The 22949-nt window shown below is 47.3% G+C and overlaps 4 protein-coding genes across 4 annotated transcripts in view; 1 reads left to right on the top strand and 3 right to left on the bottom strand.

Moving 5' to 3' along the window:
- Positions 1–1815: 1815 nt before the first annotated feature.
- mest (mesoderm specific transcript) lies at positions 1816–4364 on the top strand. Its single transcript, XM_057021766.1, is given in 12 exon segments — positions 1816–1834; positions 1837–1968; positions 2070–2149; positions 2231–2308; positions 2407–2543; positions 2644–2702; positions 2785–2825; positions 2911–2981; positions 3064–3165; positions 3234–3310; positions 3928–3991; positions 4073–4364. Coding segments are annotated over 12 exon segments (978 nt in total). The 3' UTR covers positions 4191–4364.
- A 9-nt stretch (positions 4365–4373) lies between these two features.
- Positions 4374–9868, bottom strand: copg2 (COPI coat complex subunit gamma 2). Its single transcript, XM_057021765.1, has 23 exons — positions 9724–9868; positions 9108–9160; positions 8885–8965; positions 8723–8794; positions 8566–8645; positions 8372–8447; positions 8156–8248; positions 7952–8038; positions 7618–7775; positions 7391–7524; positions 7240–7307; positions 6945–7133; positions 6765–6860; positions 6436–6679; positions 6280–6355; positions 6089–6192; positions 5888–6013; positions 5739–5807; positions 5351–5662; positions 5180–5277; positions 4944–5082; positions 4771–4869; positions 4374–4698 (listed from the first exon to the last, which is right to left on the bottom strand). Exons 1-23 carry the CDS (start codon positions 9758–9760, stop codon positions 4568–4570), a joined length of 2622 nt encoding a protein of 873 aa, XP_056877745.1. The 5' UTR covers positions 9761–9868; the 3' UTR covers positions 4374–4567.
- A 445-nt stretch (positions 9869–10313) lies between these two features.
- ucn3l (urocortin 3, like) lies at positions 10314–11957 on the bottom strand. The gene is made up of 2 exons (XM_057023139.1): positions 11754–11957; positions 10314–11606 (listed from the first exon to the last, which is right to left on the bottom strand). The coding sequence occupies exon 2, from the start codon at positions 11594–11596 to the stop codon at positions 11141–11143; it is 456 nt and encodes a 151-aa protein (XP_056879119.1). The 5' UTR covers positions 11597–11606; positions 11754–11957; the 3' UTR covers positions 10314–11140.
- Positions 11958–12583: 626 nt separating this feature from the next.
- Positions 12584–22949, bottom strand: part of col7a1l (collagen type VII alpha 1-like) — a 34623-nt gene continuing 24257 nt past the window's right edge. The window contains exons 76-105 of the mRNA XM_057023140.1: positions 22654–22704; positions 22459–22512; positions 22327–22380; positions 21871–22209; positions 21722–21757; positions 20882–20908; positions 20728–20787; positions 20339–20464; positions 20134–20205; positions 20015–20050; positions 19879–19938; positions 19751–19795; positions 19574–19609; positions 19150–19185; positions 18965–19021; positions 18691–18762; positions 18531–18602; positions 18424–18459; positions 18267–18347; positions 18134–18187; positions 18015–18068; positions 17880–17942; positions 17742–17804; positions 17546–17662; positions 16906–16983; positions 16555–16608; positions 16426–16474; positions 15614–15811; positions 14326–14397; positions 12584–13840 (exon numbers count right to left, since the gene is read on the bottom strand). Coding sequence (XP_056879120.1) covers positions 13641–13840; positions 14326–14397; positions 15614–15811; positions 16426–16474; positions 16555–16608; positions 16906–16983; positions 17546–17662; positions 17742–17804; positions 17880–17942; positions 18015–18068; positions 18134–18187; positions 18267–18347; positions 18424–18459; positions 18531–18602; positions 18691–18762; positions 18965–19021; positions 19150–19185; positions 19574–19609; positions 19751–19795; positions 19879–19938; positions 20015–20050; positions 20134–20205; positions 20339–20464; positions 20728–20787; positions 20882–20908; positions 21722–21757; positions 21871–22209; positions 22327–22380; positions 22459–22512; positions 22654–22704 — 2352 coding nt within the window. The 3' untranslated portion in view covers positions 12584–13640. The remainder of the gene's footprint in view (positions 13841–14325; positions 14398–15613; positions 15812–16425; positions 16475–16554; positions 16609–16905; positions 16984–17545; positions 17663–17741; positions 17805–17879; positions 17943–18014; positions 18069–18133; positions 18188–18266; positions 18348–18423; positions 18460–18530; positions 18603–18690; positions 18763–18964; positions 19022–19149; positions 19186–19573; positions 19610–19750; positions 19796–19878; positions 19939–20014; positions 20051–20133; positions 20206–20338; positions 20465–20727; positions 20788–20881; positions 20909–21721; positions 21758–21870; positions 22210–22326; positions 22381–22458; positions 22513–22653; positions 22705–22949) is intronic.

Below are 22949 nucleotides of genomic sequence, written 5' to 3'. Positions count from 1 at the left end.
CAGCTTCCTCACTGTCCGACGTCTGAACAAACTCGAAAATGAAGAATTGACTGAACATTTCCCCCGATTTTAACAGTACTAATTTATTTGTCAAACAAAACATGTCGAAAATGTCACATTAACGTTTAAAGGAACAAAGTCAATAATTTAAATAAATAAAGTTCTATACAAAGTCAAGTATAAAAGAGAAGATCTGAGTAGATTACGGAAAAACAAATGTACTGCGTGTTTTGGTAAAAAAAAAAAGAGTTTTGTCTCTGGAGTCTGGTCGCCATACTTTGGAAAGACGAGAGTTTACGATGAGCTTGAAGTAAAATCCGTGTGTGAAATCCGTTCACTGGAGCTTTACACTGTTCTAGAAAAGTGAAGCAGTGAAGTTCATTGGGATCGAGTGGTCCGCTCCAGATCATCGTTCCATATTTTGTAAGGCAAATGTAAAAGTAATCCTCTAAAAATTGGCAGAGCTAAATAGAAAAGTGGGTTCTGTAGTTCTTGGACGCTGATGACCTGATGCTAAATACAGATGTGTGGCCAGATGTTGACCGTTGTGACAGAGCGGTGCCCGGTGAGACCTTTTAAAAGAAAAGAAAACACAGAGACAGAACAGGAGGTTTTGTGTGACTCCCACCGAGTCAGGATCAGAAGTTCAGTTTTGTTCCTCGAGCCCCAGCTCTTCCCCCAGCCGTCAGGACGCGGCCCATTTGTCTTCATAACGGCTGCGTCGGGTCTGTAGACGGGCAGAAAAAATAGAAAAGTCTCCTGAGAACACGGTTTTAAAAGTGCTGCACGTCCATGAGTGTGTGCGTCACTGACATAATTACTTAAAATGGTGGAATTCCAGATAATTGGGCGTCCGGGCTGAAGCGACCTGCGCCGTCGTCTGCACCTTCGGCCACAGGCTCTGAGTTGATGACGTATTTGTTGCCAAACAGCTGCACCATCTGGTCAAAGAACTTGAATTCCTGTCTCTCCCCTCTGGAAACGACAGGGAAAAGCCGCTGGTTTGATACGAGCTTTAAAAACTTGCGCTTGAACACAGATAAGACCGCCTGAACGTCCCCCTGACAGAGGACGGAGGAACCTACCTTCTCCCTTCCAGGAATGTATCCTGTTCTGACACTGCCCAGGAGTGCGCAGGAAACCCTGGCTGGCCATGAGCTTTAAAATCCTGCCTACATCCAATGAAAAGATTAAAACAACGAACCTCCACCAGCGACACGCTAGGGAATTAAAATAAACAGCACTCACTTCTCATGGAGGAAGCCGCATTTGCGCCGCTTGATGCGGGAGTAGCACCGGTCCGTGGTCCGCGAGTACCCTCGGTTGCTCATCTTCTCGGAAATGGACTCAAACACGTGGCGGTTCTTCTGGGAACCTTTCAGCGTGAGCTGGACGGGGTCCTCGCCGCAATTGACCGTCCTTCAACCTACACACGTCGGGACCCTTTTCCACGAGCGGCTGCGACGCGGCGTCGGTGGGGGAACCGTCCTCGTCGACGTACTCGGAGGTGTCGCCGAGAACCGGGGCGAGGAGGATAAAGTACCGGAAGGAAACGGGGCGTCCGGTTCTGGAGGACGGAAGAGCAACTTAGCGATGCCCCACAGGTGGAACGAAGCTCTTTGGTTCCACCTCCGGCTGTTGCAGTAGCGCCTGTACTTACCTTTAGCCTAATAACTAAAATTAGCTCCGTCCGGGCTATTTTCACTGACGCACCCAGCACAGATATAAATATTGCTTTTCTGTTTGGGAAATGTGACCTTCCTTGTGTTGGGGTCTTGCAGGCAGGAATGAGACCACCCCACCGCTGAGCTCAACATGAGAGAGTGGTGGCTTCATGTGGCCTGATCTGCATCCCGCTGGTGGCGGTCTACCTCCACATCCCGCCCCCGCAGCTCTCACCTGCCCTGCAGAAGTGGCAGAGCGCCGGGGACGTCTTCCACTTCAGGGGCAACAAGATCTTCTACAGAGGTAAGAGGGCAGTTGCAGTTTCAAGGGGTCAGTTTACATTCCACCACCTTTGTACTTTGCACTTCTATTATCTCACGCGCGTCCTCTTATCTTTGATCAAGACTCTTATGGAGCTTTGGGAAGCTCGGATGTCCTTATTCTTCTACATGGCTTCCCCACCTCCAGCTACGACTGGCACAAGGTATCTTCAGCACGCTCAGATTGTTTTAAGCTGCTTTTGTTGGGGGGGTGGAAAAAGGATGAATGTGCCTCTTCCGTACAGATCTGGGAACCGCTCGCGCTGCGCTTCCATCGGGTCATCGCGCTGGATTTCCTAGGCTTTGGCTTCAGTGACAAACCGGTGAGTCCTATTTTAAGGGCAGCCATAAAGCCTGTGTTTGATAAGGTTGGTCTGTGTTTCTTATGTTTCTCTTCCTCTCTACATTTTGCCACCCCCAGCGACCGCACAAGTACTCCATTTTTGAACAGGCCAGTGTGGTGGAGGCCCTGGTGGCTCACCTGGGGCTCAGCAACCAGCGAGTCAACCTGATTTCCCACGACTACGGAGACACCGTCGCTCTTGAGCTGCTGTATAGGTATGGTTGTGGATGCTGAAAACCACTTTGGTGAATGAGGCATTTGCTAACGTCTTTCCTCTCCTCTCTGGCGGCGTCTCTGCTGTGCATTATAAACTAGGAGTGACCAAAATCGCACCGGTCACCTGACTCTCAACAGCCTGTGTCTTTCTAATGGCGGTATGCTGCACAATTCTGAAGAGTAACAATGCCCCGTGACTGTCGTGGATGGAATTCTGAGCCTTTTCTGTTTTCCCAACAGGATTATTCCCAGAAACGCAGCATCCACGGCTGCTGCAGACGGTAACGTTCCCACCTTTATGTTTTATCTTCCTGCTCCGGAGGGACTGCGTAAAAGACCTTGTTTGGTGTCCTCTTTCTCCTAAAGCTTCTAAAGGATTCCAGTTTCCTGGCTCCGCTTCTCACGCGTCTCACCAACTTCATGATCTTCCAAAAGGGGTGAGAGAACTGCAGTTCTTGGATGTCAGGACCAGGATGTCGACGCGCCGCCATGTTGACATTGTTTTCCCCTGACGTGCAGGATTGGAGAAGTTTTCGGGCCGTACACGCAGCCCACCAACGCTGACTTCTGGGACATGTGGTCCAGCATACGCTACAATGACGGAAACCTGGTTATGGACAGGTGTGTGTGTCTGTCTTTGAATTCATGGTTCCGTTCAACCTCCTGATGTTTTCTCCTCCTCTCTTCAGTATTCTGCAGTACCTCAACCAGAGGCTCAAACACAGAGAGCGCTGGGTGGGCGCGCTCACGTCCACATTTGTACCATGTGAGTTCACCGCTGCGTCATCAGAGCTCTGAGAAGCTCTGTTCCGGGCGAAGACAACACTTCCTGAAGGTGTATTAACTCAAATGCTTTGAATAGTGTGCCTCCCGTGCTAAGCTGCTTAACCCACGAGGAGGAGCCTCGTGGTCCATCTGTGATCTGGAGTTCAGGGGAGGAGAGTGGGGGTTGGGTCTTAAGTGTGCACTAGAATCGAAAACCAGTTTTCATATTTCATTTTTGGGAAGTGGGCAGAGGAGCAAAGGCTTGGTGCAGTTCACTGTTTGGCCACAAGAGGGAGGAAAAGACATTTGAACTATGTTCTCAATGCAAATGCAAATTAGTTTTATATATGTATGTAACCATGGCTGAAAATATATCTTGTCCAGCAGAACAAGACTTAAGTAGCTTTTGAACAAAAGGTAGTTAGGGGTAACCTAACCTAGCTGGGAACATCTACCAGGTTGTGGCACTCAGCATCAGTGACTGAGCTAAACTCCGCCACCCACCTTACATTTTCTTTATCTTAAAAGACCTGACAGGCAGCATATGGTGACAGATGTTAAAAAATAAAATAAATAAAATCACTTCACTTAGCTACAACAATCCTTCTTGTCCTTTAGTGCACATGATCTATGGCCCGTTGGACCCAGTCAACCCCCATCCCCAATTCATTCGACTTTACCAGTAGGTGCTCCCCCACTACCACCGACACACATTACAGATTTGCTCTTCAGCAGATTATGACTGAAATGTCGCCTCCTGCAGGCAGCTGGTCCAGAGGTCTACGCTGACCATCCTGGACGAACATATCAGCCACTACCCTCAGCTGGAGGATCCAACCGGCTTCCTCAACGCGTATTTCAACTTTATCCACTCATTCTGAGGGGGAACCAAAGGAGAAGGAAGTGCTGCTCTGATGGAGTGATGTGTGCATCTTTAGTTTTGATTCTTCAAGTGCAAAGTGTCACATTCAGCTGCACCAACAGGTTTTCTATGATTTTCTACATTTCAATGAAATTGCTAACTTTTCTTTGAATAAAAGTAGTTTTATACACAAGCGCGAGTGTTGTACTTTGACAGCGTTTAATTAACACGAACAGCTGTGTTTCAGAGAGAACATGAGGACCTTTAGACAGTGGAAAGAAAAGTGATAAAAGATTTTATAGGTTGACTTTCACGCATAATTGTTGCTCTAATTTTCCTTTCTGAGCTGCGAGACGACGAAAATAGACCCAAAAAAAAGTGACATAGCCGCACGATTTAGCCGACGGACGCCAGAATGACGTCGACGACCGTCTCCTCGCTGCTGCGAACCGTCACCTGCATGGTGACGCCGTCGGCCAGCGCCAGGCGAGCGCGGACCAGCACGTCGTGACCCCCCCGGAACACACCTGAGACGAGAGAGACATCAGAATGCGCAACGATGGCGGGCGCAACCACAAGAGCCGAAGTCAGACACCCACCAGCGAGGAAGAGGACGTGCGAGTTTTTGTTTTCGGGAACTTTGTCGGAGCGCTCGCAGGGCTGCATCCCCAGGAAGCTGATGATGTTCCCCACCGCCTCTGTACAACACAAACACACATCGGTCCACACGCTGAACATCGAATACGAGCCTTGAGTCGCGGCCTGATCGTACCGTCTAACGTCCGCACGGACGCCAGGGCGAATGTCTCTTCCTTCTCAAACTCGTCTCCCACTTCTTCCCACGCCGCCCCGAAGTTGGGTTTCAGAACCTTCTGGATGTGGTCGGCCACCGTCACCTCCAGATCCTCCAGCTGAGACACACGAGAGGTGAGGAAGATCGTTTTACAGCGGCGCCCGGACGCAAAGGTCACCGATCTGGCCGCCTGCACGCGCGGCGTTCTCACGTACCACGTACTCGTCGTCGTAACCGTCGTCGTCGGGCTCTCCTGTGTTGGGGTCGCAGTCTCTGACCAGATATTTCATGGTGCAGCTGAACGTGCACGACACTGAAGGGAGACGATGGGTTAAGACGGATAATGGAGAACATAATCGTTGTGTGTGTGTATAAAAGCAACAGACCGGCTGTTGGGTCGTCATCAGGCAGGCGGACGAGTGAGTAGCAGGAACCGGGCTGACTGTAGGGGAGGCTGGGGGCCGGGATGTAGTGGATCACCTCGTAGGCCTCCGACGGCTCCATCTGCACCATCACCTTCTGCAGCAGCTGGTCGTTCAAAGTGTTTGTGCAGTCGAACTGGAAGACCATGTGCCTGGCGAACGTGTGTTTGATGCAGCGCACCACGTACTCGGTCTCGGCCTCCGTCAGCTGCACCGGATCGGAGGACTTAAAGAGCGGGCCGAGACCCTGGAACTCTGGGATGGCGGCCAGTTGTTCTGTTAACGACGAGAGGGGACAGGTCAGTCTGTGAAGCCTGTGACCTTCAACCTGACGACAGGGCTACCGGCTGACCTTGGTAGATATCCTGCCGCGACGGGGCCAACCTTTCTGGCAGCTTGCTGGTGGCAGCAGGAGCGATTTCTGAGAATGAGAGGTGCTTATTTTCTCAAATTCTTGATAAACAGAACATCAAACTCAACAGCAGGAGTGTGGTGCCGTACCAGTTTTCTGCTCTGTGATGGGAGTGGTCGCCAGAGGGACAGACTTCATGTCGAAAGGTTTCTCCGAAGGTTCTAAAGTGTACTGGTGCAGAGACTTCTCCAGGCCAGGGATGGAGACGGACAAACCTGACAGCGGCAGAAGACACACTCACAACCTGATATCTACACAGACCCTGTGTGTGTGTGTGTGTGTTTATTTACCATTGAAGATGTAGGCTGCATTCAGGGCCTTCTGCTTCTGCTGCAGCACGTTCATGTAGAAGGTGGCCCTGTCGCGCACTTCGTCGTCGCTGTCCATCATGCACCTACAGGGAGAGCCGGGTTTGAGTTACACTGTGAACCATTCTTCGAAGAGCAACAAAAACCAGCAGGAAACAAACGCTCGTGGCTACCTCTGCATGAGGACCAGCACGCTCGGCAGCAGATCATCATTCTGAGCTCCAAATTTAGCCAGAGCACTGACAGCGGCTGGAGGACGGAGAGATTATGTGAGGGAACGGGACAATGGTTGCATTGAATAGATGCTAGCGTTAGCGGGGTCACGCTACCTGCACGAACTGCTTCACTCTCCAGCACCACCCGGTTGAAAATGAAGCGGATGTACTTGGACGGCTGGGGGGTGCGCGGGCCCTCCTTGCCCAGCAGGTGCAGGATTTTCGTGGCCAGCACCGTGTGCTCGCAGTCCTCGATGAACTCGCACAGATGAGCCAAACCCGTCTCCTTGCTCTCCGGGTTCTCCTCGATGATGCTGATGATGCAGTCCACGATGGCGCGCTTGTACTCGAAGCCGCCCTGCGGGGTAGAGATCCGCTTTAGCGCACGCGACTCATCGCTGAGGAGGACGCGAGCAAATCCGACGCCACCTCAGTAAACTTACATCATCTCGGAGCATGTTGGACAGGAAGTTCATCATGACGCTGTGCTTCCTGGGATACTTCTGGCACAGAGCGCTGATGGCCTGCACCACCACCACCTGAGGAACACAGAGACAGCACAGATGAGGAACTGCAGCACAAACTAAATCAACCAGACGAGATGGTGATCTTCTCCTTCCGACCTTGAACTCGTCCGAGATCTCGGACACGAATGAGGAGATCTGCTTCATGAGGCGATCCACGCTGCTCTCGCTGCCCGTCTTGAGCAGAGTGGTAATGGCCAGCGTGGCGATGCTGCGGTTGGAGTCAGTGATCAGGTTCTCCAGGTCCAGGTTGCACGCAGTCACGGCTGATGGGTGCTTCATGGCCACCTGGTGGACGTAATTAATATTACAGGTGTGTTCTGAACACTTTGCATGCAACTAACTTTGGAATAACAAATTCGTTAAAAATAAGCAATATTTAATGAAGCGCTACCTTGTTGAGGGTTCTGACTGCAGCATATCTCAAGGCTGCTTTGGGGGAACTGCAGAAGAGCTGCAACACTGCAACAAACCCAATTTACAAAGCTCAAACCTTTACGACTACATAAGGTTCCTTCTCATCATTCAAACGTTCGTGTTCTGACCGGACACAGCAGGAGCCAGTTCCCTGGCAGTGCAGTTCGGCATGTGGACGATGGCCGACGCAGCCTCGTACACCACCATCTCGTTCTTGTTCCTCAGGCAGCTCTCGATGAAGTCGAACAGAGGACTGTCGTGGCTGACGACACAGAGACAGAAGAAAACACCGTCAACAACCCCTCCGTGTCCACACACCCCCGCCGTACCACCCGACTGCTGCAGGTCTGCTCACCCGGCTTCGGTCTCATCCAGCAGCTTACTGGCGATCCTGATCAGCATGCAGTAGGCAAAGGGAGACTTAAGGCCAGATTTGGTGAACTTGTTGAGCATCTTGGTGACAGCGAGGCGGTCATTCTTCCTGAGGTGATACAACAGACCCAAAGCGTGGTACTGGGGAGAAAAAAAAACAGCATTCTGGTCAAGTAGCACATCTACACAGTAAACATACAATATCTACGTGCTTAGACTGGACTTCTGTTCCCCTCTGCCTGAACCTAACCTCTCGGTCTATTGAGCCCACACCTACACACACGACACGGGGTCTTTCTGCGAGGTGTACCACCTACCTGGACCATGATGTTATCACTGGAAGCAGCCTCCTGAGCTTCATTCACCCAACGCTTCACCACATCGTAGCTCATCTTCACCATGTGCTGAACACAAACAGACGTGATTTAACCCGGTAAAAAGAATGACGTAATGTGGTATTAAACACGTCGACATAACCATAAACCCAAACACATGTGGTCAAACTCAGGACATGTATTTACCAGAGAGGAGACCAGGGCGGAACTGGAAACACTGGGAACCTTGTCAACAATAGCCTGCTTCATGTATCGCTCAATGGCTTGTAACATGGTCGTCTGTGTGACAGAAAAGAGACTAATTATCCACAAGATACTGGTGATAAAGTTGGTATTTACGGTGTTTCTGCTTTAAATTAAAAAGTAATTGTAACGTGAAAAAGGGAGTAACGAGACACTTACATCTGTAATCCTGCACAGGGCTCGGATGGCAGGTCCCCGGTAAACATCTTCCTTCCCAGTCATGTCTTTAGTTAGGCTGTAAAATATCACACAAAGATTAACAGCATAACAGACCAGACCCCACAACAATATTCTATTCACAGTTTAGGGCTAAAGTTAGCAAAGATGCTGAGAAAGAAGAATATAGCACAGACCTGCTAGTGACAATGATGACATCCTCAGAGATGTTGGCCATCTCTTTAATGGTCAGGTAGCACATCCTCCTCAGGGTTTGCTGGGGAAAAACAGCAATGAGGACAGATTTAGACAATACTCGACAAAAACAGGACAAATACGGAGCTGAATTCTTACATCGTTTGACTGAAAGAGCCTGGTCATTGCAAAGAAAGCCTCAGTGGCCTCTGTGGTCCCAAAATGCTCCCCCTAAATTAACAACAGCACAAGAACAAGCATTAAACTCCTGTCTGGATAATCATTATACTCAACTACAACACTGGTAACGTGACGTTTTACCTGGTTCAGGAGGTAAATAATCTTGGTCAGAATATGCAGGCATCTTCGTGGGTTGATGGGAGTCTCATTGAAAATACGTGCCTGTAAACAAGGCATTAGTTATTTTACTACATGAATTCTGGTGTTAAATATTTGTTCATCTACAAATCTGATGCAGATATGTGTTGTTTTGTGTTAAAATAAAATAAAAAATAAAATGATAATAATAAGGCACATATATTACCTCCTGCAAGACAGCACTCTTCTCAAGATTCTGGAAAGGGTTTGACCCGCTTCCTAAATAACAAATGGACAGAGTCAGACATCTGAACAATTAAGCCTAATATTTTCTGTCCATAGTATTAAGAATATATAAATTATGTAACGGCAGTCAGGGGTAGTGATGACGCTACAACCTATATAGATCATACATATTTACCACTAATCAAAGGAATATCATTTTGATATTCCCAACTTAAATAAAGACGATAGTGCAGAACATATATATATTTCACCTATCTCGTGTGTGCATGGAAAAAATATCAAACTTTGGAAACGTCCAGCTGTTGTAGCTTAGCTAGGAAAGCTAAAGGCTGTGACCCGCGATCACCATACAATTGAACGAAACCTTTAGAAATGCAAGTGCCAGTCATAGTATATCCTTAAATGCATGCTGTAAATTGCGAAATAAGGTTAGAAACCACGATAATAAATCTACAAAGCTATCATTTATTAGCAGGTCGGTGAAATCTGACAGGTTAGCTCAACACTAGCATCTAAGTTATCCTCCATTTACAGGTCCAAAAACAGCTATTCTTCAAACACTCTCACAATTCAACGACGTAATCCTTAAAACCTACCAGACTCCTCGTCCTTCTTGTCAAACTTTTTAATCATGATGCCAGAATGTAGTTAGTAGACGAGGGCAATAGATGCTCTCAGCCTCGACCTAAAGCACAAACTACTTCCACGTCGCCAAAATGAACACTCGACACTTCCGGTCCACGTTCCCGGAAATACGTCATAACCCTTTTCACATTAAAAGCAGCAGAGGGCAGCACTCCTCCATTCACGGTCACTTTCAACACAACCAAGCAATTCCTCCAAATAAACCTTTAGATTTAGTCGTAACTGTCACACCAGTTTATAATATACAAATGCCACTAGATGGCGAGATCGTCTCGTTTCGTGAGTCTTTGTAACCTTAAATAGCGTTGTTCTGCATTATACATAGAAATAACTAATATAACACTTTGTAAATGAAAGAAATCCCTGCGTTTTCTCTCTGGAAAGACTGAGAAAATAAAATATTAGATCATTATATGCAAGCATGTATCTATTGTTTGATATATAAGCGTGTATCAAGATTGCACATTTTCAATATTGATGGAATGATAACTCCGAGAAAATTGTGAAAGAATACTTTAACATAATTAATGTGTGAAGCATGTAGTTTGTTAGATTTGCTTTATTTGAGGAAAAATAATCCTTTATTTTGAGTATAAAAATAACAGACATCTGACGAACACATACATTCTGATGCATTTACATTTTACTGTTTTTCATGTCAGGGTTGTGTTGCGTGTCATCGCAGAATCTGGGGAAATTAAATATATTTCATCATATAAACTTTAGACCAGTGAGGCTTGGAAGATTAAAATGAGGCGGCCAAGAAAAAGAAAGGAACAATGCATGAAATCTAATCTTGTGCTTATGCAACAGAATGAGAAAAAGTTTCACTGGGCTTAAAAATGATCGATGCTTTCTTCTGTTTAGGTCAAGAGTTAAAATTTAATTACTCTGGGGCTAACGAATCACATTAAACATTCATTTTTGTTGAAAAAGAAAGTGCTTTACTGCAATTTATTACCACGAATAACGTAAAACATAATTAGAATAATAATAAATAATAAAAACACGTCTTAAACTCACATTGAGGTGAGTTTAGAGCCAAAATGGGACAATTTTAACGGTTTCCACAGAAAAACATTCTCACCTGAAAATGATCAGACCCGAATTTATGTCCACTTTTTACATTTATCAGCCAAGGCTTTCAGCATTTATTGGTCTTTAACAACACGTATAAGAATCCAGTGTTTAGTCATTTGCATTGATTTCCCTCACAGGGAAAATGCGTTTACGCGCAATGTGAGTGGAAAAGAAAATTCCCCGCGCGAACACAAACGAATAATCTCATTAATTATGATTAAAATAAGAAATGACGAGCTGAGAGGCCAACACCGGTCATGGCTGTTAAATTTAAACTGTCTGATTCGGTCACTTTCTCCGGCCAATGTGCGCCAAGAGGCGCGCGTTCTCGGCCGCCTTTGCGCGCAGGTTTTTGGCCTTGGCCACGTCAAATAGGACGTTCATGATGTTGGTGGGGACGTCCAGGGAAAGGGTCAGCCTGCTCCTTCGGTCCCCTTTGCTGCTGTTGCGGAGCATCTGCCCCCTGAGCTTCGTCCGCCTCAGGAAACGGTAGTTTGCGGGAGCAGCAGTCCTTTTCTCCCGGCTGGACTCGGCGGAGGAAGAGGAGAGGTACACGGATTGCAGGAGGGACGCCCAGTCGTCCGCGGGGGAGTAACCGGGCACGTCGTCGTCTCCCGGGAGTCCGACTGCCATGTGGTCGTCGCAGAGGAGAGGGAGGCGGTAGTCGGAGAGGTGCAGACACAGGCTGGAGGTCGGTGTGCACAGGACCGAGAGCAGCAGCAGGGTCTTCAGGGACGACAGCATGCTGTGTCCTCTGTGCGGAACATTTCGTCAAATATTAATTAATGCACGTTAATGAGAGGCTTTATGTTAAAATGCAGGGGTGAAGCAATGCAATACAGTGTTGCTCGCACCGATTTTAACTTAAACTCACTCCTCCAACCATAAAAGAACAACTTACCACCGGCGTCGCGCAGTAGAAAACACTTAAAGAGCTCAACTAAGGCGTGTTTGCAAAGGCAACAAAGGGAGGAATCCTCACAGGTGCAGATCTGATAAGAAATCCCGATGTAAATCAAAGTTGCGCGGAGGTCAGCGGCGCGCACGGTCTGACCGGCAGCGTGTGTCGCTCGTCCATTCCCTGCGCGCTCATTTTTAGTAGATGCCATCAAACTGCAGCCTTACGCCAGCAACGACGTCATCACGGTCATATTTTGGCTCGCTGGGAGTTTTCCTATTGGTCGGGATGCGGGGAAGAAGCACGAAAACTTCTGTGTGACATGTTTGAAATTCAATTGAAGTGTTGGGAGCAATTATAAATTCTACTTGGGTGCAGTTTTATTTTTTTGTTCCGTTCGGATCCAGAATGATGCTGCCTGTTATGACGCCATACGCACGACATACACGTTCACCATCGCTTACTCGAAGGTCTCACCGCACTTGTTTTAAGTCATGAAAAAAGTAGAATCAAATAAAGGGAACTAGAAGATTTTTTTTCACTCAGTGTTGTAGCTTATGTACAATTCAGAAGCATCTTCACGCGGACAGTGCAACAAAATCCAGGGTTTATTTGCATTTCTCGACCCATCCGCATATAAATGATAACAAAAAAGCACTTTTCAGACCAGCATGAAGTCACTAATGACCGCCTAACCGTTTTTTACCCAAGTGTCTGAGTGTTTCTGCTCTGTATCTTTTAATTAAAAACTGCAGTTGAAAGCCGAGCTCAGCACCAGGAGAGCGACCTGCAGTGTCACGGGGGACAGGACAGGAAGAGTGACAGAATCAGACGGTGTTGGGCTGAGCTTTAATGAGCAACCTCATCATGAGATCAAGCCGTAATTATCATAGAATGTGATTAAATGGTCCCTCTCTCATTTCAGCGTGTGTCCTTGAGCAGATACCTTTGAACCTGGAGCCATGCCACATGGCACCTTTTACATTCTTGCCCAGTTGTGTGTTATCTCTCCGGCGTCCTGCTTGGGATTCCGGATCCATTCCTCACTCTGGGAACGTCGGCCTCATTTAGAATCCCAGCAGTGGGGAGACACTTGAAGGCATCCTGTGGAGGTTTCTGACCACTCCTAATATTCATTATCAGGCGGTTTAATGAGCTGCTGCTCTGACGTGAGCTGATGGCACCTTTTTCTTTGCTCTTATCTTCAATGAAGTGGAACTTTAGAAACACGTCAGCTCCGTCGGTGCGTTGCAGCACGTGGGCGTCCATTATCCTGCAGCGTCGTGACTAATATTCTCTGGAGGACAGTTGGTGACAGATACGTCTCTCCTTCAGAGGAAACAGGAACGACGCGGGCTCAAACACAAAGCCCTGGAGCTGCTCTGAGAAGGTAAAGGGAAGAAGTCTGCGTTGGAACTTCACTTCTTGTCCTCCCGAACCCTCAAACGCGTGCAGTCGTGCAGGAATCCCCCCAGCCGCTGCTGATGGAGAGACCTCCGCCGCAGCCCCCCCATGGGTCCCTCATCTGGCTCCCAGCCTGACCCACGACGCCCCCTGCCAGAGGGAGCATATGTGGCGGTGGAGATGGCAGCTTTTAAAAAATTATTTCAGAGAGAGAGAGAGAGAACGTAAAAAAAAAGGTGATTTACGTGAAGCAGACGAAGGGAAGAGAACGATTCGACCCACAGAAATGTTCTGTTTAGCGGATTTATTTGAAAAAAAGGTTTTGAACATTCGCACTGAAATTTGCAGCAAAACGGCTTTGAAATGTATAAATAAATTCAACACTTTACACATTTATGTACAAAAACACTTGTCTCCCCGCCTGAAGCGGCTCCCTCTGTGGATCGAGATGATCGAGCTGGAGAGGGCGTGGCGCTCCTCCCAGCTCTAACTGGGGTCTGACTGGTTTGACCTTTGCCCTCCGCACCAGCTCTGGCACTCTTCCCTCGAGGAGAACCGGTTCCCGTTGCCGTCACAGCCGCCGTACACAAACGGCCTGCATTCTCCAGAGCGAGGGTGGAAGTACCACAGCAGGACGTACTCCGAGCAGGGGCCCTCGGCCATGGGCTCCTGGCAGCGGGCTGCCGCTGAAAGGGACAGAAGGTGACGATCTCATAACCACATCTGAACGGGAACATGGAGGCTGCTGTACACCACAGACGCAGTAAGCTTTCATGCAGCAATAAACAGGCTTCCGTTTCCCAGAAAAGAGCAACTTTTACATTTGAATCCGGTTTAATTGCCTCCCACTAACCCACCGCCTTCCGCCACTCTCCGCGTGTTGATTGCTATTAACCGTTGTGCGGAAGTGTTTTATTAAATTTAGATTACCATTTTCACTCCTTCGCTCTGAAATTGCCTCGTAAAACCTAGCGCAGCCTGGGAAACATTGGGGGATTAAATTTAGGCCTTATCATTTTCCCCCACCTTGTGCTTTTAATAATTTCAAACAGTCGTTACAGATTATAAAAACACTAAATGGAGCAGGGTGGGGGAATAATATATATATATATATATATAAAAAAAAAATCAAAGCTGAAAGATAAGAGGAGAATCAGTCTTGGCCACTCACCAGTGGGGTCTGTTCCAAATACCCTTCTTTTCTTCCTCTGTCCTGATTCTGCAGCCCCTTCATTCAGAGAATCTGAGGGGAAACAACATCAGCAGCGTCTCACACAGGTTAGAGGATGAATCCAGGACAGGCCGACTCGGACTGATATTAATTGGACGGGGCTGCATCAACACAATCGTTATCTCGGAGCGTTTCCGAAGGCGCAGCGTGCCTTGATTTATTCATTCTTAATTTCTTTGTGCTGGCCTTCTTCTGAAAGAACCGCAGTTACACAATCAGCTTACGTCACTGTCGAGGGAGCGCTCTCCTTGAATCAGGAGCATGAAAAATAAATAACGTAAAAAAACAAACGCATGAATGTGACTGATGTTCCGAGTCGGCGTGCAGGCCCATAACTAATTAAATCGGTGATTTCTGAAGCACAAAAGAAGTTGGGCCACAGTTTGACTTAAATTGACAAAAGAAACAACGAAAGAGGGGGAACGAAAGCTGTACACTTAAGACAAGTGTCAATTTTTCATTTTGTTCTCTCCGAGCCTCCAAATAAAAGGTTCAAAACTGAACTGTGGGTGACTGGACTTGTACCCGTTCATTAGCAGCCGAGTGTCACCCCCCCGCAATCAATGAATAAACAAGGTGACATTGATGCTGGGTGAAGGCTTTGATTAGCTTTCTGCCTTACCTGAGGCCAGAATTTAATAAACTGGGGGTGTGGGCGGGTGATATGTGGCCGGGGGCTGCGTTCGCTAACGAGCTTTATGATTTCGCTTCAAGTCGACCCTTTGTTTCACCGTCTGCTTGGCTTTTTTTCCCGGTTTCAATCATGTCATACATCCCTCCAAACGGTGGCATTTTTAAAAATGAAAGGTGCTCAAGCTGATGACAACGGCCCTCGCAGAGCACCTACGCTTCCAGTTCAAAGTTCCCAACCTGCCAAGTGTGCTCAGAAATGTCCTTGGTCCTCCCATTTTATCAAGTGCATATCAGACATACTTGTTATGCTTTGACAGCTACATCTCCCACAATGCACCTTGGCCAGGCAAGAGCAGCAGCAACGGCGGAAAATGTGCAATTTAAAGAAAGGACGTCTAAGTATGTACTCGAGAACTTCACAAGACGGTGCCGGCATCCTCTGAATGAACAAACAGGCTCTCATTATGAGAATTATGAGACACTGCACCCTGAAGTGGAACACAACTTATGAATTCTGTGTTTTCGGCCCACGGGCTCGGACTACAGACCAGCAGATGCCTGTGCTAATGTGCACTGCTGAAGTAATGGAGATTACCAGTGCGGTTTGCTAGGCGCCCCTCGGTGACGGCAGGGGCAGGGGTGGACAGTTCTTCGTCTTCGTCTTCATATTCTTCCCATTCTTCGTAGAGCTCGTTGCTGGAGAGCAGAACGCGGTCTGAAGCGTTTTCCCTCTCTGTAACTGGGGCAGATCCGTCTGGATCCACGGATTTTACCAGAAACTTGTATTCCAAACCTGGATTAACGACAACAGAGGCAATTATGAGTTTTTCCTGGCTGGTCATTAACTTGATGTTGGCTTCATCGGTGGGTGACAACAGCTGACAACGGCTGCTGGGAGACGGTCCAAATCTGGACTGGGGAGAAACCAGGAGAGCCAAAGACCTTCTGACCCGGGAGGGAAAGCTCCAGTTCCCCGAGTCCAGAACTGAGATTTCCGTTTCGCTACATTTGATCTGTTTTCATCCTTTAAATTGTAAATATGCCAGAATTTCCACCAGTGGCAAATGAAAGAACAAATGATCTTAAAAGTGTGGACGGATTCTGAGGCGTCCCAGTTAATGGTGGTCGTGTGTCTGTGAATGGTTCTGCTGGTGCTGGCCTCATGGTGTGTGTTCCTCTGAGAGAACACAACAGATGGCGCAACACACACGGGTGCCATGCCGCTGCCACGAGAGCACACACACACACACACACACACACACACACACACACACACACACACACACACACACACACACACAAACACGCCTACACGCTATACAAGTCTGTCTAGAAACAAATGTTTATCCATTTTTGGGGGGGCAACTGTAGTAAATAACCTGATAGGAACGCTGAAATAAATCTTACCACATTTTTGTACCACCTCCTGGGTGACGAGCTCCTTCACTTCTTCAGCCTGAAAGAACATTTCATTCACAAATTATGTCACATTCCAGTTTGCGAGTAAATGTTGAGTGTTATAGACAGTCGACGTACAGAGAGTCCAGGTTCCCCCTTCTCCCCTTTAGCTCCTTCAGTGCCATCTGTACCCTACAATGAGAACATTTTATTTTTAAAATTCTACGTACACAGTAAAAAGGGTATTGATCTGTTATTGTACTAACTTGGACCTTAAAGAACATTAACTGTATCAAGTATAGTGACTATAGTGCAGATTTTCCGCCCCCTGGTGACTGACTGCAGTAATACCTGAAGAGCTGCCTGTACATGTTCGTGGTTTGGTTTTAAATTGTGATAAAAGATTAAAAACAGGAAGTGAGATGATTGCTAACTTTGGGGCTTCTGGGAAGGAACAAGAAATTTTCCCCCAGCGACAGTGACTCTCACCGTCTCTCCTTTAAGTCCAGGAGTCCCGGGTCCTCCTCTATCGCAGGGCTTGGATTTGCCCCTTCTGCCCCTCTGCCCCTGTATGACAACAGACAGAAAACACACTGAGCAGTGTGATCGCATACCAATACAAAGCTAAGCTACCAAAACGCTACGTAGATTGGAAAATCCTCATTAGAGGTTTGCCGCCGCTCTTCGTCACCACTGAAGGAATGGTAATCATAGCTGAAAGGCTCTAATTGAATAAGATATTAGTTGAAAGCTGCAGACAGAAATAGATGTGTGTGTGTGTTTGTGTGTGTGTGTGTGTGTGAGTTTGTTTTAATAAGGACACAGCTCTGTTGTGCTGAAGAGGACATGTTGCCAGTTTCTTTCTTAAAGACACAGAGCGGTGATAACTGTAATCAAGCTCACCCCTCTGCTCATTGGGTTCTGTTCTGTCACTCTTCTTTTGGTCTAAATTAGTTGAAATAAATGTCTTCATTTAACCTCTAACACATTTCTTTTTAGGACGACGACAGACGTACATGCAGTATATAGAACACTAAGATAGCAGCTGTCATTAACAGAGTTCTGGATCAAGCTAAGCTAAATTAGCCATCAGACAGGTCTTTTTTCCATATTATTACATGGAAAACACCTTAGGTCCTGGGTCCCCATGGTGTCCTGGTGGTCCAGGTGGTCCTCTATCGCCATCCCTCCCTGGAATTCCAGCTGATCCCTTAAACCCTGGGAAGCCTGGAAAACCAGGAACCCCCTGGGGGGACAAAAAGATGATTGAGAACAGCAATGAACCTGAGTATGAAGGTGGAAGACCTGTAACAGGTGATACTCACCCGCTCTCCTTTCACTCCTTGAATGCCCTCTACGCCGTTGATGCCTCCTTCACCTTCATCACCCTAAAGAGATGCAAACTAGATTTATTTATCTGCTAGGATAAGAAAGGTGTGGTCGGTTTACCTTTGCAGTTTTACCTTTTTCCCCGTGGGTCCGATCAGTCCAGGTGTGCCAGGGTTGCCAGGTGATCCTGTGTTTCCCTGATTTAAAAGGTTATCGGTGTTACTAAAAGAGCTTCCTCATCGTGCACATGCTGATTTTTGAGGTTAAACCTTTTCTCCAGCCAGGCCTGGACTCCCAATGCGCCCAGGTAAACCCCTGAAACCCTATAAAACAAATAACTTTTAACTTCTGCCGATAACCCAAAACCGTCAGACTTAAACCGCAGCACCTTCTTGCCCTTCCCCCCTTGGTCCCCTGGCAAACCAGGTTCTCCTTTATCTCCCTGTAAAAGAAAACAGAACACAAAAAAACCAACTAAAACCAAGAAACTTTTATAATAACTCTACAATGTTGATTTCTACCTGAAAGCCCCTCAGGCCGTGCAGCCCCAGGTCTCCTTTGTCCCCTTTGACCCCGTCCACGCCGTTTCCCCCGTTGTTACCCTAAAATCGCAACACGGCGTCAGTCTCCAAAGTTGACCTTTGCCTCCACAAAGCATGTGTTTATGTCCTACTTTACCCTGATGCCATCGATTCCCGGCTCTCCCAGTTCCCCCTACGAGTGAAGAAGACAGTATTTCAGACGGCTCCACATTCAGAGTATTGAAGGGTCCGCGCCTATCTCACCTTCTGGCCCACTGGACCTCGCGCTCCGAAGCGACCCAGCATGCCTTTGATTCCGGCCTCACCTTTTATACCCTTTAAAAACACATTTTATCCAGAGTCATGCTTTGCGGGCGCTTCGATACCACGGCGGACGTCAAAGTCACGGGTTTTTTCCCAATACCTTGACTCCGGGAGGACCGTCTTCACCCTTTTCTCCTTTATCTCCATCAAAACCAGGCGGACCGCGCTCACCCTGAAGCGAAACAGTTGCAAACTTTAAAATCCTGTCCAACATGGATTCCGAGAACACGTCCAGCCAAGTGTTCTGACATCAGCGTGCGAGCGCTCAGCACCACGATTGATCCTTCAGTCCGATATCGTTGCTCTACCTGCTTGATTTTCCCCTGGTAAACATTGGAAAACAGTCTGAGTAAAAACAACTTCAAAGCTCTCACCAGGTCTCCTTTAGAACCTTTATATCCACGGGGTCCTTGGATCTGAAGCACACTCCCCTGCAGGAGGGGATGAGACATGCGCTGAGGTGAGAAACATGCACGCTCCCGATGTTGTGCGATTCTTTGCACCGAAGCGGCTGTGTACCGTCGGTTTAGATGCTCTGATTTGAGGAAAATGGACGTACCCTGTCTCCCTTGACTCCCGGCAGTCCTCGCTCCCCCTTCAAAAGAGACATTCCTCAGCCATTGTTTCAATTCCTAATCATCAGAAGCAGTTCGGAGGCCTCGCATCGGCTTAATTAAAGGTCATCCACCTCTGAAAACAACATTAGCGGCGTTTGACAGGAGAGCGTTCGAGACGCTGGTCCCGGAAGACAAACGCGATGGCATTCAGAGGCGGTTCCGATTCTATCGCCACCACGCAGGCCGGGCTGGCTTCACAGTAAATCAAATTGGCTGTCTCGGGATGTGAAAAGGAGTCAAAGTTCTGCCGCCATTCGCACCTCGCCGCTGACGCAAACGTTTCCGTGGAACGTGAGTGGAGGTGAAGCGCGTCTGGGAGCGTCCAGACGAGCGAGTTCAGGAGAATCAGGAGAAAAAGCCTCTTACCCGTTCACCTTTGATGCCACGGAATCCTCTCGTACCCTTGGAAAAAAGACAAAAACAATCAATAATACAGATTTTAACCACAGGTGAACCTAATTTTAATGGAATGTGATTACAATAGATCTACTGCTGATCTAGAAACCAAAATATGTATTTAATCATAAACTGGAGTTGACTTACAGGTAATCCAGGTGATCCTTTCCCACCTGGAGTGCCTATTACACCCTAAATATAAAAGAAAATGCACAGAACACACGACTCAGACGGCGCTTTGTAGCTAAAAATGAACCTATGTTAATAAAGATTACCTTTCTGCCTGGAAAACCAGCCAAGCCTTGAGGTCCAGGCTCTCCAGGAACACTGTCCCCCTGATTTAAACACAATGATTGATCAAAGATAATTTATTATTAGTCTGTCGTTACATTTTAATTACCGCTTTTGTACCTTGACTCCTTTGGCTCCAGAAACACCAGGTGGACCCTTAAATACAGAATATAAAATGTCTTTTATGGATTAGATAAATCACTGATTCCAGTCATCATTTGAGCCTTCAGACTTCTTACTTGAGGTCCTGCTGCTCCTCGAGGTCCTGGAGATCCAGGTGACCCGTTCTTCCCTCTTTTCCCCCGCTCACCCTGGAAGAAAATTACAAAACATCCACAGATGATCAGCAAAACCTGTGTAAACGTAGTGATTCCATCTCCAAGTACTTTGATAAGATTAAAATGAGTGGAGTTATGCTACGCTACATCGCGCGTAACCACCTACTTCTCTTCCCATCTCTCCTCGGTCACCCGGGGGACCTTTGGGGCCGGGGGGGCCATGGACACCCGGGATACCTGCGATCCCCTGGATGCCCTGAGCACCTGGAGGTCCTGGTTGTCCTGGTTCACCCTAACACGGAGCGACAAACGCATGACATGAAGTCAAAAGGACCGTGAAAAGGTCAATGATTTCGCAGTATTTAATTATTCGGCTCATCTATTACTTTCAAATAATTGCTTTCAAATAAAAGCTCAAATGTTTATATGCCCACACTCTCATTAAGCCGGTGAGTCACTGGGACAATTATAAAGCCATGATGGAAACAGGGTCAATCAAGAGTCTGCGGACGCTAATTGATTTAGAAGAGACATTACAGATGAGACAAATGTCACCTTCTGTCCCGGAGGTCCAGCCTGGCCTTCTGGACCCCTGTGACCCATGCCCGGTTCTCCCTACAAACACAAAACGCTCCCTATGATCCTCTGTGATCCATCACCCAGGAATTCCCCACTAAAATATTACAAAAACTCCCCCAGAAGTTTTTACCTTTTGGCCTTTTTCTCCAGTTTCACCCTAAAAGAAAAACAGACATCAATGAACTGCTATTTAGCTGAAACAATCCAGCAAAGAGGGATTTAAAATAAAAAAAACCCCCGTCAAACGTGTTCAACAGGGGGAATTATTCACGTCTGCTTTGATCTGCCGTCTCACGGTCAAACAGAAAAGTCAGGTGGCGTTACTGACAGGCGAGACGGGAGCCCAGTCCTCCCAGTGCTCTGATGCCATCTCCTGAGGCACGGCTGGGAGGTGTGCGTGATATTTTTATGACCTGGTGGCACAGTTCATGCCGTGACTGTCACTGTCGCTCAGCACGTTATGACAGTGATGCTTTAAATGAGTCCGAAAAACACGCGTGAGGTGAGTAAAGTCAAACAACACATGTTTTGGTACCACCTTCTGACGGGGGGGGGGGGGGGGGCTGATTTTGTGCAGCAGTTCCAAATTTTAGCACTTTATGCTGCTGTTTTAGTGAAACTGATCCTAAATGGTGAGGTGAAAAGCTAATTTTGCTCTTTTTCTTTTTCTCATTTGTGTTCACTTTAAAGTAATAACTACTGACAGGTGACAAAGCTGTCACGCGCCTTTGCTTTGCTCTGTGGTGGCCCGTCCATCAAGGTGGACAGCTGACCCCTCTATAAAGGTGGAGAAGCTCAAGAAAACAGGCCAAAGGATGAAGAACTGCTCCTACTGGTGCCATCAAGGAAGAGTTCAACTCAAGACTCATGGTCGTTATTTTATGACCTCAAATAACGAATTTTAGACGTTCGGGAAAACTAAAACAGCCTGAAAAGGTGTGTTTGGAATTTACATCATTTTATCACTCACCTTTTCTCCTGGGTTTCCATTCTCACCTGGTTTTCCCTGTTGCCCAAAAAAACGCATCAGTCAGTAACTTAGCATCTTCATCATCATCATCATCATCCTCATCATCATCATCATCATCATCATCATCATCATCATCTTCGTGTCCTTACCTTCAGGTAATAATACTCTGGGGAGTGTGGAGATGGCTGTGGGCTCTCCTCGTCATAACCCCCCACTCTCCTCCTCTCCATCTCCACTCTCTTCCTCTCCCACTCCTCCCTCTGTCTCTCCATCTCCTCCCCTCCTCCACCCTCCTCAGGCTGCCCTTCATCTTCTCCGCTCGTCTCCTCCTGCTCATAAACTGGATCGGCTCCTGGTTCTTTGCCGACCCCTCTCTCTTCCACTACCCCTTCGGTGTGCGTTCCTGGCTCCCCCTCTTTATCCATGTCGGCCTCCGCGTCCCTCTTTTCTTGCCTCTGCCTCCTGAGTTGAAGGTTTGGCTTTTTTTGCTTTTGCCACACAGATTAAAACATTTATCAGGCACAAAGTGATAAAAATCAATAAAGCCACCAATTTTATGATCATCACAAAAAACTTGATTGTCAAATACAGTAGAAAATATTTACATTTTCTCCTTGGTTGAGATCATTCCTCCCACCTGGAGCTCCTGGCATGAACCTCTTTGATAGAAAATATATTTTAAAAAAACATTAGTGTCCCTCTACAGCTGTCTCTCAGGCTTTGAGACGTTCACTCACCCGTGAACTGGACCTGGAGGCGCTTTTCTTCACCCTGACACTGGCGTGAGGGACCTGTCAAGCCCCCACATTTCCATGAGCACAGTTACCAAAACAGGAACTATGATGCCAGTTGTCTTCAGCAATGTTTGACCCTAACCTGATCAATAACAATTAAATATCTATCACCCAAGAACCAGTAAGAGCCACTTCTACCTGGTCTTCTCCATTTGTTGTGATGAGCGGTAGCGGTACTGGCGCCGTCACCTGGTCAGAGAACAAAGAAAAAAACAGGAACGTTTGTGAAAAGAGTGTGAAATCGATTCCAAGAAGATTAGCAAAGACCATAATTAATAACATCCCGTTATCAAAAACACCCATTATGCGTGCCAGCTCAGCTGAAAACCAGGTAGATCATAAACCAAAAACTAGCTGTTGCATGAGGGAATACAACATTGTTCTGCCTGTTTAGGCTCCTCACATGACTGTAGGACTCTACCAATGTCAGATTA

The sequence above is a fragment of the Takifugu flavidus genome, chromosome 22, assembly GCF_003711565.1.
Source record: "Takifugu flavidus isolate HTHZ2018 chromosome 22, ASM371156v2, whole genome shotgun sequence".
Taxonomy (NCBI): domain Eukaryota; kingdom Metazoa; phylum Chordata; class Actinopteri; order Tetraodontiformes; family Tetraodontidae; genus Takifugu; species Takifugu flavidus.
This window is presented reverse-complemented; position numbering and strand designations above follow the sequence as displayed.

Excerpts from the sequence above, each read along its gene's own strand:
- copg2 (XM_057021765.1), bottom strand. The coding sequence starts at position 9,760 with ATGATTAAAAAGTTTGACAAGAAGGACGAGGAGTCTG. Across the intron at positions 8,795-8,884 it reads TTATTTACCTCCTGAACCAG|GGGGAGCATTTTGGGACCAC; the intron begins GTAAAACGTCAC and ends TTGTTAATTTAG. Across the intron at positions 6,356-6,435 it reads GAGTGAAGCAGTTCGTGCAG|CCGCTGTCAGTGCTCTGGCT; the intron begins GTAGCGTGACCC and ends TCCGTCCTCCAG.
- ucn3l (XM_057023139.1), bottom strand. The coding sequence starts at position 11,596 with ATGCTGTCGTCCCTGAAGACCCTGCTGCTGCTCTCGGTCCTGTGCACA.